The 15,696-nt window shown below is 35.9% G+C and overlaps 1 protein-coding gene across 2 annotated transcripts in view; it reads right to left on the reverse strand.

The window, feature by feature from the left end:
• LOC136974406 (dynactin subunit 1-like) overlaps positions 1-1,704 on the reverse strand; it is a 77,578-nt gene extending 75,874 nt beyond the window's left edge. For both annotated transcript variants that reach the window (XM_067269274.1, XM_067269273.1), the window contains exon 1: positions 1,327-1,704. In XM_067269274.1, the coding sequence (XP_067125375.1) occupies positions 1,327-1,539 (213 nt within the window). In that variant the 5' untranslated portion in view covers positions 1,540-1,704. The remainder of the gene's footprint in view (positions 1-1,326) is intronic.
• Between the last annotated feature and the right edge of the window lie 13,992 nt (positions 1,705-15,696).

Raw genomic sequence — 15,696 nt, forward strand, 5'->3', positions numbered from 1 at the left:
GCCGGTGTAAGTCGACAAGCACAGATAAGCTTTGGTGGAGGTCGAAATGACACCCGAGAAGCCCTCGGGTGCCGTCATCAGCTCCTGGCTACCCTCAAAGGATTTGGCAACAGTCTATTGCCAAATCCTTTGAAGATGGCCAGAGGTAGGACAAGGTTGTACCTCTTTTCCCGGCAATGGTTTGGTGGAAACCGCCCACTGTGTCACTGGAGGCGTTTTTGTTCTTTTGATCCTGTGAGGCGAGAATCGGTTTGTCAGCTTTATACCTGTAATCAGTTTGTAATTTGTAAAGAAAAGTTACTTTCCATAGATGAGATTTCTTCTCAAAAAATATCGCTGAGAGAAGCAGCTGCAGCTAATTCGAAAAGTGGAGGGCAAGGCTATACACTGTCATTACAAAGTGTTCCATGAATAAATGCAGTTGTAAAAGCAAGGGACTCTTGTGCAATTCAAAGTGCCATAACAGTTTAAGTTGTTGCAATAAATAAGATTGTATAATGTTAATCTCATAATTTAAGTGTAAGTTTATCATTGTATTATTTTCTTTAATGATTTAGAATGTACTGTTTGTTATAAGTTCAACAGTTTATTTACATGTGCCGTTACTTTCTCCTATTTTGACATATTAAAGCTCTCTCCTATTTTGACATATTAAAAAGTTGCATTTTTGTCATAACATAATAAAAATATTTTTATTCAACATTCTCCATCAGTGCATGCTGTATGTTGACATTTGCCGGTGTAAGAGAGAAATAATGATATTTAGCAAATATTTCGTACATACACGAAACGACTGTGTGAATGCTGACATTCACCGGAGAATGTCGATATTCGCCAGATATTGGCCATTCACAGTAACATATACACTATGTATCTGTATTAAAATTAAATATAAACAACACCTTAACACTAGGGCAGTTAAATCACTTTACTAAACGGTTTTCGGCTTTAATTATGGGTAAATGATGTTTGAATTTGGAACAACTTAATGTTTAAGATTCACAACTGCCAGGTATTGACGCACACGTTACAAGGTGTTTTTACTCGTCCAGAGTTGTTTTTTTAATAGCGCATCTCCACGCCATCAGAAATCGCTCTACATCCCCAGCGTTAACTAAGTCTGTGTTTAAAATTTTCAATTTTTTCTTTATTTGTGGCCGTAGAGGGCAAGTACCTTCATTAATGATTTTGGATTCGTCCCAAAGTGATTTTTTTTAAACACAAACTTAGAAACCAATGGGACGTAGAGAGATTTCCAACTGCAGATTCATTTATTGAATTACTCATGCTAAAAGAGACTATAATGTAAATGAAAGCTATATTTACTTGTGTTTGTCTGACGAATATTCCATAGTTATCAGGACATTGGAAATACGATTTCCCTTGAACTGTGCCGTTGTTTTTTCCTCTTTTCTCGTCCAATATTACTCCAATCCATTTTCCAGACGAAAATTGAGTTGTGCCGATGTAAGCTACTTTTCCTTTAACACCTTTTCCTATTATTTCCACTCTGCATCCCACTCGAAGTTTTTCTGCCATTTTTCTTCTCTCCAGTTAGATATTTGATATATACATTGAGTGTTTATATATAAAAGACTAATATTCACGCCTCTATTTTTTCAGAAATATAGAAAATTTAGATATATGTCATACTCCTACTTAGCGACCCATAACAAGATGACGTCACCTCCGTACGAATCTTTCAGTTTCGATATCTATGAATTTGAAATATTTTTAATTAAATTTTATTGTAATCGAAGATTAATTAAAAAATAACTAATTTTAAAAAATTGATAAATTAATTTCAATATAAATTTTTAAAAACGTAACGTTAAATAAATTTACAAGATTTTTCCGTTTTGAAAACCGTAGTACAATAAATTAAGCTTTGGGGGACCCGGGTTCGATTCCGGACGGGTTGATAAATCCCCAGGAATTTTTCGGGGGTGTTCCGTCCGGATATGCCGGGCCCCGTTCCTTATCACCCGACTGCTCCATTGTCGGCCTGTCTAAACCCGTAATGGGTTTGCTAAAAGAGGTCCTCTTTGTACCCACAGGGCGGAGAGTTTAAAAAAAAAAAAAAAAAAAAGGCGGTCGTGGGTTCGAGCACTACCAACTGGCTGGATACGAAGAGTTTTCTGTGTTTTTATCACAATGGTAACGACTTACGTTAATTTTTTCTTTAATCGTTGTTTTATTAGCGAGGTTGAGGCCGAAGTTTTAAACGCGAAAACGTGTACGTCGGACGTTCAGCGCCGCCTTCCTGTAAGCCTAGAAGTTTGACAATGGCGTTTGGAATGTCGAACACGATTCCACTGACTATCCAAACACCATTGTCAAACTTCTAGGCTTACAGGAAGGCGGCGCTGAACGTCCGACGTACACGTTTTCGCGTTTAAAACTTCGGCCTCAACCTCGCTATTAACAAGTCGACAATTTTGCTATTAAGATCATCTCATTCTATCGAACACATAGTTATAATTTTATAGCCAACCATAACACGAATACGTTGCCATAAAGCTAACTAGGGCAGTGGTGATATTCGGCGGGTTCGCACAGGTTCGGCCGAACCCGTTGTTAAAATTTTCAGTTTCCCGAACCTTGTTAAAACTTCCATTTCGTTTGTCTGTGATTGTCAGGGAAAAATTTTCTGCTATCGAACCCCTTGTTAAATATTTCGAATATCACCACTGAACTAGGGTAAATTGAAATTCACGATCACGATTGAAACAAAGAAATTAATAAAATAATCCTTTCTAAAATATTTCAAACCGATTAATCTTTTTACGTAACACGTGACGTAAAAACATGACGTATTCTAACAATACGTAACGAATTGTTAGAATGTATCATTCGCTTTTTCTATTGTAGGTGGTCATTGTTAATTAAGCGTAAATTTGTTCGAAAGTTCCGCTTTTTTTCCCTTTCTTTGAGATTTTCCGGAAAAAATGTGATTAAGTAAACTTTAGTAATGTACGGGAGGCGACGAAGGCTCTCTGTATCCCGCATCTTTAAGGCCCGTTCGGATGAAGACAGGAGAAGTCGACGAAAGGCAGAGAAGGCTTTCTGTGTCCTCCATTATTAAATTTAGCGCAGGGCGAGTATTTTATGTTTTTATTTAATGAAGTTCAGTATAAATTTGAAGTAAATTTTGTGACCTTGACGTGCGTTTTATTGTGACCTGGTATATTAGAAATATACCAGGGTTCTTCTAGGTTTCTGTCCTTCTTTATTACTAGTTGTTGTAATATTGCATCCCCTAGTTTAGATAGTAATAATACGATGAGTGTCGAATAGTTGAATTTGAAGTATTCAGAAGTAATTATATTTTTATTGTGTGAGTTAGGACGAATCAAACTCGACAAGTGATGTCAGCACTTGTGGAGTAGCATTCTTTCTAACTATTGGTGGAACTCTGAAGCAGCCACCTCCACGTAGCGAGTTCTAGATTGTCGTTCGTCTGGAAATGACGAAGGGCAAGCGAAGAGATGCCTGTTCCTTTCAATTGAATGATAAAGAATGAAAACATGCCAATAAAAGCAGAAATTACTAAAGAATTTAAAGTTAAGAGAATTAAGTATCTAACTTTAGTATAAATCGCTTTAAATTTTGTGTATTAAAATAATATTTATTAGAAACAAGATTATTTTAACTTTTTCAAGTTAAAATAATGCTTTTTTCTAATAAATAAAATTATAAAAATCAGTGGCGTGCCGTGACATTTGATGACAGGGAAGCTGTGTTTCTGTAAGAAGCCGACTTCCAGGGGCAATCCGTTAATTGCGCGTCAGTGATGGTCTAGGGCAGTGTTTCCCAAAGTGTGGTACGCGTACCCCCAGGGGTACGGGAAGAGTTTAGTGGGGGTACACGCTGCACCATGCTTCGGCTGTTCCTGGTCAACAAGTAGTTTACTTTTTTCGATTACAAACATAGAAAAATAATAAAAAACTTCGTTAGTTCTTAGAGGTTTCGCCGGGTGCTGTGATTCTGTGTATTTCTCCATCCTATGGCCAAGACAACAGTGTCACACAAAAACCTCCAGTATCTACACATTGAATTGTTACAATGTGCGCGTGCGTATTTTTAGCTTTTGTGCGATTTTTCTAACAGGAAAGGTTTGTTATGTGCTTTAGTATTAATAAAAAGCTAAAATTGCCGAATAAACCAATTTTTCTGTAGCTAGTTACTACAACTAACAATTCTTAGCAGAGACTTACTTTGACAGTGCTTCTAGAAAGACGAAAATGAGACCTAAAGTCCATATCGCTATATCTAGGAACAATATTTTCCACATAGTCTTCTATTTTGGCTTTTTCGATTTTTCAATTGCAGCAGCATATAGAAATGGAATATCCTCGTTATCTTTGGTTTTTGATTTAAAGTATATGCAATTTTTTTGACGAGGGGTACTCAGCATTAAGAAAATTATACAAAGGGTACACAGATGTCAAAAGTTTGGGAAACACTGGTCTAGGGCAGTGGTTCTTAACCTTTTTATACTCGCGGCCCACCAAATATTTCATAATTTTTTTGTGACCCCCATTTTTTAATAATAATTTATATTTGATAATTTATCTATAATAAATTGATTTTTTATTATTGCTTTATTTTTTATATAATAAATGTAAATCGTAACTTTATTATTTCATTATCTATTTAAATAACATTCAAACTTCACAATTAAACACGAAAACTCATTAATTTTTAACAGAAAATAAAATAAGAAACACGTCGATAAATCGATCCAATGTCGATGCTAAAACTAAACTAAAACTAAAACGCCCACTTGTCGTAAGGATTTTGCATATCTTTTGCAAAAATATTTAAATTTTCAAAGCCTACTATTTTTCCTAATTATTTTTAAAATTCCAAGCATTAATAGTTTCTTAAAATTGCTTTGGAATAAAAGAAGTAAATACTGCGGTGTAAGTAGCATATTTACATTTATTTCTTCTGTACTAACAAAGTTGTATGTAGGAAGAAATACAAAATAAATAAATAAAAACTAAATAGGAAAACTTTATCTTTCTTATTTCACTTTTCAATACGATATTCGGATTATACATCAATTTTCTTTTTATTATATTCCGAAGGAAATTTTGCATAATTTGGCGGCCCCCGGCAAACTTCTTACGGACCCCCAGGGGCCGCGGCCCCCTGTTAAGAATCACTGGTCTAGGGTCCATTCGTATTCATTTGTTCGATAAGCCAGTAAAAACTGTAGACTTCTCTAAATGTATTTTTAATATCACAATTACATTCCGAATCGCTAGCCACGATATAAGGGCTAAAATTAAAAATACATTATAAAAACTTACTCGGTGAAATAAAATGTGCGGTGGATATACATACCCGGTACAATGTATTGTTCGATTGTATTAATATACTTTTAAAGAAAATTATAATTAAAATATAGCTTTGTAAAGAAACGTACATAAAAATAACATAAAATAGTCTTTACTTTTTAAATCTTAAAACAATCCACTTAGTCAAATATCTCGATACGAGTAGCTAATGGATGGAACTAGTGACGGTCCGGGTAGGTGTGTAGTGAGTGTGTGCGTGCCAAATCCCGAGGGTGCCGATACCGGTCATGTCGAATGCCTCTTTTGTCGCGTCACTAGTATATCTCAAAGGACGCCACGGGGCTGTTGTAAATTTTAAACGTTTCTCACCGTAGCTGTAAAAATCTAACTATGTTAAACTTAATAGTCATTCGTTTTCTAACTAATTCGTTTTAATACCGGGTGTACACGGAAATCAGTTTCCCACTGTACCGAGCGAGTGATTGGTTCTGTTAAGCTTTTGTTGAAGTAAAATTCTGGCTCTTTCAACAGGGTTTTATTTATGTCCCCATTCCCTAATCTCTTAATTATTTACTCACTTCTTAAGTAGAAATAAGTCGAAACCGGTTACTTTGTACCCGAATATCTGTAGTCTTGGGAAAACAGTGGAAAGACAAATTTTTATGACAACGGATATATAAATCGTAAATTTAAGGAAAATAAATTCTAGAGCATTTTTTTTTTTACCATTTGTACGTCTCATTCATTAAATTTGGCTGTAAACGATGCTGCCAAAGTAACGGTTAATTTTTAACACTGTACTAGAATCGTACTCGTTTTTTCTCCATCCCCTTACACATGGGAAGTACTAAATCGTAATATCGCCGGTTTGACATCGAAATTCGTAAGTAATATAAGACGGGAGAGCGGGATAAACGCGGAATAAATATATCAAAAATTTTAATGGATTTTTTTTAAACTCCCGTCAACTATACGGAACTATCGTAAAAACGTGCCAGTAAATTCCTATCGGTTGGGTTAAGTTATAAATCTAGTCTAGGGTGGGCAACCCTTTTTATAACATAAGCCAGAATAAATTTTACGTTTTTTTCCGCGCCGTAGTAGTTAATTGACGCCTTCTTGTGACTCGTAATTTTTTTAGTCTGCAAATACGAAATAAATAAATAAAAAGTTAATTACTACATTTATTTCTCTTATCGTTTTCGAAAATTACAAAGAATTGGAAAAATAACTATTAATTAGTTATTTTTCCAATTTAATAATCTATTAAAGATCTCGCGGGCCGGATAGAAACTTTTCGCCAGCCGTAGCTGGCCCGCGGGTTGCCCGCCGTCGATCTAGTCTGCTCGTGATTCGCATAATCGGGCGAGGGTGGCCGAATATCTAGCTGGCGGCTAACGGCCCACAACCGCTCCGGGATATAAAGTCGCGTACTCTTTACGCGTGTGTCGCTTCTACCAGCTAAACCGTGACGTTGGTGCTCTGTAAAGCGCATGTGCTAATGCCTATATAATCTGTCTGAGTGGAGACTGACCCGGTTTCGACATTCCTTCCGCCACCGAATTATTCGAATATACAATAGCAATCTTATCGTTTTTTTTTCACACGTAGTATAGAAATTTGTAAAAGATACATAATGCAGTTATAATAAAATATTAATTTTAATCAATTCAAAGTACGTTAAAATATGAAAATTTATATTTTATAAAATTCAAGGGAAGGTCGTTGGAAGGTGGAATCGGCGCTTCCATCGCTTCCAATGACGGCACGCCACTGATAAAAATAAAATTTACAGATGTCGAATTATTCATTTATTCTAATGTTATCTGTATTTTTGAAAATCTAAAGAGGAATTTGTAATGATTTTGTAAAATTTACTTCAAATTCATACCGAACTTCATTAAATAAAAACATAAAATACTCGCCCTACGCTAAATTTAATAATGGTGGACACAGAAATTACCCTTTGCACGCCAGGTAATGCTACCAGGGTGTCTTAATACACAAATGTGAGTGTAGAGATCGTGGACTCAAAATCCCACTTTATCTGTTTGTTTTCTCCACGTCTGTAACGCCTAAATAGGGGCCAGTTTCCCTCAAAAAGACCTCCCGGAACGCACCCCCTAGGCAGACCACCCAAGTGTTTTTTTTTTTAACTCTTTTAGCCCTGTGGGCACTAAGGGCCTCTTTTAGTAGGCCCGTTATGGATTCGGGCAGGCCCACAATGGGCGACCGGGTGGTGAGGGATGGAGCCCGACATATCCGAACGGACCACCCCTCCCGAAAAATTCCTGGGGATTATTCGACCCGTTCGGATTCGATCCCGGGTCCCCCAGAGCGGCAGGCTGCCACCTTGACCGCTCGGCCATCCGGCCTTCAACCACCCAATTGTTTAGTTGCCATAACTAAATAAACGACGTGGAGAAAACCCGAGAAACTCCACGTGGACAGCCCGTCCGAGCGAAACGCGAATCCACGACCGAACTCCCACAGCCGATTGCAGAGAGAACGTTTAGAGGCCGACGGCGATTTACACATCGGGTAGACCGCGGTTCAGAAAAATGTCATTGCGGAGACAGCGTTTCGAGTTTGCCACAATGTAGACAGCGATTAGAAACAAGTTATTAGACTCATTCGACAGCAGGTTTAGAGGGCTTTTTAATTCGAGTGGTAGTTTTATTGGTGGAAAAGTTTAGATAAAAATAGATATCATTCCTTCGATAAATGTTGTAAACGGTACGAATCGACAAAATTATTCATTAATTGATTGCTTGGAGCAAAAATAACAAAATTAAATATTTTAAATTTGTTTTAAATGTTCCAATACCGATATTCAAATGGGTGAAGACTTAAAACTACAATTAATTTAAATCAGAGACATTTATTTACAATTCGAGTAGCGTGTCGGTTATAAAACGTTAATGCATTTCGGAGTCATTGTAGTTAATCACCTAGTCAGAAGGTTCTGTTAAACCAGGGCTTCTTAAACTATGGGTCGCGACCCCATTTGGGGTCGCTTAGCGAAATTTTGGGGTCACGAGATTTTAATGCAAAATATTGAAAATAATTTGTGAGAGTTTGAAAATGGCATGCTTTGTGTCGTAGGTTTCGTGAGTTGCACTTTGTGTCACTTCTGGTGCAGCGAGACAACGATTCAGCAACACTGATTGTAGTGTGAATTAGTGTAGTGTTGTTGCTTTTCAGTGTATTCAGTTGTCTCTGTTCCATTGTAACACAAGAGTGAACTGTGGTAGTACACCATCATTGTTTTTGCAAATTTGTATATATCTTCAATATATATGTATATTTTCATTGTATTTCATATGTATATTGCAAAATATTTATATATCTTTATTTTATTTTGGGGGGAGGGGGTCGCGAAAAAAATCACAATTATAAATGGGATCGTGAATAAAAAAAAGTTTAAGAAGCCCTGTGTTAAACAAACGAGACAATTTTAATAATTACCGAAATCTTTTTATAGAAATTATAGAAATAAAAACTGAATAATTTTAAATATTTGCCAGATCGCCATAGTTTTCTTCGAAATGCGAGAAATGCAAAAAAATTCGGGGATTAATTTCTGTATGTATGAATGTTAGTGTGTATGGGAGAGCCCGATTTTGTCCACCCTGTTCGAAGCGAAATAATTCCTGTGCTTTTTGTCGAAAATGTCTGAAATTTTGCAGGGAGGTTTGATTATTAGGGGGATTGACGCTATTATATTTCGGCGGTTAAAGGTCGAGGAGGTGGGGAGATAATTGGGGTCGTGTATATCTCCGGTAGGGTCGGACTTGATGACGATTTTACTCGTTATTAGCATTTACAATTTTTTTTAATAAGATTCGTTCTACCCTCAAAATTAAGTTTTCTGAATTTTATAATAGTTAAAATATAACAAATTTTTAAATAAAATATGATAACGAATGGTGTCTCCAAAAGTTTTAATGTGGCCGAGAAATTGAGCAACTCGTTGCTGGTTTATTTTTCGATGAAAAAAGAAACGGGTAGTTATGACAAAATAAAGCCTTTAAAACACATCTGAAGTGGAATATATACAATACGTGGTGTTTCGATCATACTTACAAGTATAATATTTAATTACCATTAATAAAACTAGAGTAAATAGCCAAGATGATAATTACATCAAAATTTTACAAGAACATTATAAACAAAATTTTGTTTGGAATTTTCTTGTAAATCTTAAATATAAATATTTAATTTTGGTTAATGTTACCTTAGGTGCCAAGATGGCGACTCGTCTCTGATTTCAGCAAGGAAACAGTGGGACGCACGTTCTAACCTAACCTAACCTATTCTAAAAATTTTGTTGGTAATAATTATGGTAATTTATTAGACTAGGTTAGGTTAAGTTAGAACGTGCGTCCCACTGTTTCCTTGCTGGAATCAAAGACGAGCCGCCATCTTGGCACCTAAGGTAACATTAACCTTAATTTTGTATATACTAACCTATACGACAATGTTTTTCAACCGCAGTATCGCTTAAGGGATGTCGTGGAATTTTAAAATGGAATGTTCAATCGTGTACTACAATAGCATAAGTATCGTACAAGTGTGGCCGGATGGCCGAGCGGTCAAGGTGGCAGCCTACCGCTCTGGGGGACCCGGGATCGAATCCGATCGGGTCGAATAATCCCCAGGAATTTTTCGGGGGGTGGTCCGTTCGGATATATCGGGCCCCTTCCCTCACCACCCGGTCGCCCCATTGTGGGCCTGGCCGAACCCATAATGGGCCTTCTAAAAGAGGCCCTCTTAGTGCCCACAGGGCGGAAAGAGTTTTTTAAAAAAAAAGTATCGTACAAGTGTAAATAGAATATTGTTCTCAAATAAACATTTATGTAGTCATTGAAATTGTATTATTGCAAATGTATATTATTTCATAATATAGGTATGCCTTTGATCTTTCCAGCAAAGTGTGTTTTGAATGCTTCCATATTTTATAAGTATCCTATGACAAAATAGGATCAATCGTGAATCCGTCATCTACTCGTGCCCCAATCAGGCTTATTCGCAACCAGCAACAACCATTGCCGATCTAACCCTACAGGTGCACGGCCGGATGGCCGAGCGGTAAAGGTGGCAGCCTACCGCTCTGGGGGACCCGGGATCGAATCCGAACGGGTCGAATAATCCCCAGGAATTTTTCGGGGGGTGGTCCGTTCGGATATGTCGGGCCCCGTCCCTCACCACCCGGTCGCCCCATTGTGGGCCTGGCCGAACCCATAATGGGCCTACTAAAAGAGGCCCTCTTAGTGCCCACAGGGCGGAAAGAGTTAAAAAAAAAAAACCCTACAGGTGCAACAGGATTGGAATGACATCTAACACTTCTATGATGGACCGGACGGGTCGAAAAATCCGCAGGAATTTTTCGGGGGCTCAAACGGATATCCGGATGTCCCTCAGCACTCGGCCGCCCGATTGTGGGCCTGGCCGACTCCATAATGGGCTTGCTAAAAGAGGCCTCCTTAGTGCCCACAGAGAGGAAAGAGTTAAAAATAAACTTCTACGATGGAATGCATGCACATATGGACACCTGCATTCAACATAGCGGTAACTATAGTGAGTATTGAGATAAACGACATTCAACTTTCATGTGGTGCTGCACGCACTTTTATGAAATAATTATACTCTCGAAACTCATCAATTCATATAATAATAAATTACATAGATGAATATTTTGTGTAATTTTCGTTCACCTAACTCTCCTTCGGGATTTCCATTGCCGGCTGTATACAGACAGTTTTCTACTTTTTTTCAGAATTTCATTAAAAAAAATTAAGTTAGATGGAGAAATAAGTGAATGGTGGGTGTTATGAGAACAATTACTCATATAATCGAATTTCACAATAGTAAGCCTTAGGGTATATAGCCGTCCCGGTTTATGTGTCCATTGTCTCGTGTTCCGAAAATTCCTTACTCGGTATTTCAAAAGCTCCAGATTTTTAACAAGTTCTTAACTATTAAGCTGGATTTAAGTTCTTGCGTGCAGCAAAATGACGTTAATTTGACGTCATAGCTATGCTGCACAAAGCTTTGTATAGCGTAAATATGAAAACTGACGTCATTTTGCTACACACTACACGCAAGATCTCGAGTCCAGCTTTATGAGAACAAACTGTTATTCAAAATAGATAATTTTAGAAATGTAAATTATAGGATTTATTGTGTTATTGTCTATCAATTTTGAAACTTGATCGGTATAGTAAGTTGTACGGGTTTAAAATAGGCGTATTATCTCATCAGTAATGGCGACTTAGAGATTTCTTAGGCCATTGTAGTAAAAAATTAAACATGGAAAATTGAAATCGTGTTTAAAACTTATTTGTTAAATCATATTTAATAATACGAAAGAAGAGACGGTAGATACGTCAGCCTACCGCTCTGGGGGTTCCCCGAGCAACTCCAGAAATCTTTCAGGCAGTAGTCTGTCCTAAATACATTGGCCCGTCCCTCACCATCTGACTTCTCTCACCGTAAGCCTGGCCTATATGATTAAAAATACCCTTTTAATGTCAACGGGATACAAAGAGACTAATATATAAACTCAATGTGCGAATTTTTCATTTATTTAAAAAAATATAAAATTTTATAATGTTTACATAATCGAATACGTGTACATAAAATCGAACATTTATTCTGTACAAAAAACAAAATTATATAACATAAATTACTTTCATTGCTGTTTTAAGTTATTAAATATATTTACGGAATTATTTAAAATGGCACCTGAAACGGGATAGTCAACAGCAAAATTCTACCAAAATTCTAAATTTTCTGCAGCCATAAAAACAAGATTTTCTTTGTTCTGGTCGTGTTTCGTACTATCTTCCTTAGGGGACGAAAGTCGTTCCGAAACTGTCGCTGTAGTGACAAAATCTACTCTAGTTTCAATGACTGATGTTGCTGTACTAACTTCAGGAGAAACAGTAAATGATTGAGTTTTGTTATCAGTACCACACGGGACTTTAAGATTTTCAGTTTTAATCTTTTCGGTTGTAGAAGTTTGAGGAGTTTCGCTAGAATTAATTTCGACTAATAGATCCATAAGTGTTGTATCGTGCCCATTTGTCGGATTTTCTGTTGTTTTCGGTGTAGTTGTAGTTTTGATATCATTTGAGATTTCTGTGGATATGTCTTGTTTTTCGGAGGATAATGTCGAGTGCTGAGTCGTAGATTCTGTTGTTTCTGGTTTAATTGTTGTTTCGGTAGTTGATTTTGCCTCAGTTGTAGTTTCTGCTTCAGTTGTGGTTTCTGCTTTAGTTGTGGTTTCTGCTTCAGTTGTGGTTTCTGCTTCAGTCGTTGTTGTTGTTTTAGTTGTGGTTTCTGCTTCATTTGTGGTTGTTGAAGTTGTTGTTGTTTCTGCTTCAGTTGTTGAAGTTGTTGTTGTATCTTGAACTGTTGTTGACTCTTCAGTACTGTGCGTTGTTGGAGTAGTAGTAGATTCTATTAACCTAGCTAATAATTTTGGAAGAGTAGAGCGTGTAACAGTGGCACTTGTCGTAGAACTCAATTCCTCCGTTTCTGATTCAGGATTAGTTTCTTCAAACGTTTTAGGAGTATTAACTGTGAAATTTACTTGATTTTCTCCATAACTGTTTCCTCTAGCCACTACTTTTATTCGTACTTGATTACTATGAACAATAGGATAGGGAAGTGATGAATTTCCAATAGATACTAAAGGGCTAAATCCTATTTTTGGTGGTTGTCTTATAGCTAATTCAGAAGGTCTTAATACTTGAACATGTGGAGATATATGAAAGCGGAAAGATATTGGAGGAAACTGGAGATAAGTATCAACAACACCATATAATGGGTCTGGCTGCCCAGATATCTCTGGAGGAATTCTTGGTATTTTCGTAATTTCTGGTTCTACTTGTCTATCAGATTCATATCGTGGGTAATTATCGATACTATCATCTCTTATTAACTTTGATGATTCTTTCTTTTCATATAATTCAGTACGATAGGATCTTGGTGCTTCATCTCTATATACAGGACGAAGATCGGAATAAGTTTTAAAATCTTCACGAATGTTTCCAGATCTATTTATCGAAGATGTTTCATTTTCTTTGGAAAAATCTTCTCTTTCAATGCTATCGGTTTGCTCTTCGCTTCTGGAATCAGGAGAAAAATTTTCGGGAGAATAATTAGGTTCGTAATCTTCTCGAACGGTAGGAACAGGATTACGACGTTTTAAGTAACTTCGAGACTGTAAATCCTGTTGTCGTGTCTCGTCTATTTCTGTCGAATGACGGCGATTAAATGTGAAAGGAGAGCGATTTCGATTAGTCACATGATAAGAAAATCCTCTTGGTTTCTCCTGCTGGTCGGGAGAACGAAGATAGAAGAATTGAGACCATTCTGGAATTCTTCGACCTGGAGGTTGCGGTCTCACCGGTCTATGGAAGTCTTCGTGTACTCCCGATTCCTCAAATAAATCGTCACGATGATATTGAAGTCCGGATATTACTGTTAAGAATGCTATAATAAAACAGTTTTGCTGAAATAAAAATTTAAAAATACAATAAATTTTATGAAAACTTTTAATTTTCCATTGATTATTTAAAAGATATTAAAATTCCCTGTAAAATCTACTGTATTCCGGACACAAAAACCTACTTATAATGTCTACACATATCGAATTTATATAATTGTAAAGACACTTAATTAAGTGTGCATTACATTATACAAGATGTCGGTTCCACCGGCAAAAATGAATACGGAAGCATATACATCAAGTTAACGTCCCTCCTAATACAATGTTGCAAACTGCATTATGTCGTTGGAAAATTAATGTTCGAAACTGGCGTATTGAAAATCAGAATACTTACGTATAATTTATGACTTTCTATGATTCATATTCCATGTTTATAATAAATTTTAAGAAGTGTTCTCATTTCTTTTCTGTTTGGCATGGTTTGTCTGGAATGGTTGGTGATAAAAGAGGTTAATGTTATAGTTTGCATTGTCTGAGAAAGTTTACGTTTTTTTCTGGAGGTTTGGCAGATTTAGAACAAAAGAGGGTTGTAGCCTGGAGCAGCAGAAGGTATTGATGTACCGGGTTAAAATAAATTGTGCAATATTTAACAATGATGAAATCCAATCATGCATAAAATTTACTTTATTTTTGAACTAATTGAAAAGAAACGTGTTATTAATTAATGTTTTAAAAAGTTCTACAGATTCAAAATCAACCAGACCTATTTAATTTTGGTACATTTTTATTACTGCCTGTTTGTTAAATCTAAAATTCCATCTCATGCAAATTGGATGACAAGCTATTATATAGCGCATATTTCTTGTTTACAGCACTTTTAATTTCTTCCTGGTTCTCAATGTATTCGTGTTCTTATTTACAATTTCCTTCTGAACTATCGACCTGGGAGTAACTAAACTTTAAATACAAAATTTTAAAGTGAATCGCATTGTTGTTCACATATAATTATTCGGTTTTATAATATTAAGATTTGAATAATAAGCTAAAAGATAAGGAAAAAAAATTCGAAAAAGCTTCCTTTAATTTAATAAGGTTATTTAAGATTTCTGTTGGATATTAAAGCTATAAATGTAAAGCAGCCTGGCAATTTTTATCAGGATGACATACTCTGAATAATAGTATTTTTGTTTTTATAAAGATGCCAACTTTTTAAATACGTTCTAATTCTTTCAGACCAATCAAACTATATAACTGAATATAAAACCGGTAAAACAACAACTAGAATAATTAAAATAAAACTTTCATTTCAAAATTCTTAACGAGTTGAATAAGATTTGATATACTTAAATATTAAAATATTCAAGACTGACACTTAATTGAAAGGATTAAAAAAAAACAAAGTCCTTAACTCTTTTGTGTTAATGCTTCTCGTCGAAGCGTGTTTTTATTTACATTGTTTTCGATTATTCGAAATTTTTCGCAATGAAAATTGAGATCGTTTTGCTTTAATGACGGTCGAAGAAAATAATATAATGCGTAATAACTAGTAATAGCTTATTCACGATTTAAAAGATATGGAAACCTGTCCGAGAAATTTCAGGAAAACACGACTCGAAGCCAAGAGCTGCCCTGTGTGCTCTTCTCTATCACGAATCGTCTCATTCTATGTCGATTGAGAAAGTGTTTAAAATAGATTACAAGATCGTGATCTCATATTGAAAATGGAACATATTAGATAATAGGTTTCCCTAGTTTAAATATAAAGATTAAGTAATTTTATCCTGATCCTTAACCTACAGAATTTTAGTGAAAGTTTATTTCAATTGAACGATTTTTTTTGAGGATTTCGAGAAGTAAGTCATTAACTAGAACTTTAAATCTGTCAATGATCAAGTTCCACCCAAAAGGTTTTTAAAATGTAACTTATTTTTT

Source organism: Centruroides vittatus, unplaced genomic scaffold (assembly GCF_030686945.1).
Source record: "Centruroides vittatus isolate TY-2023 unplaced genomic scaffold, ASM3068694v2 contig_349, whole genome shotgun sequence".
Classification (NCBI taxonomy): domain Eukaryota; kingdom Metazoa; phylum Arthropoda; class Arachnida; order Scorpiones; family Buthidae; genus Centruroides; species Centruroides vittatus.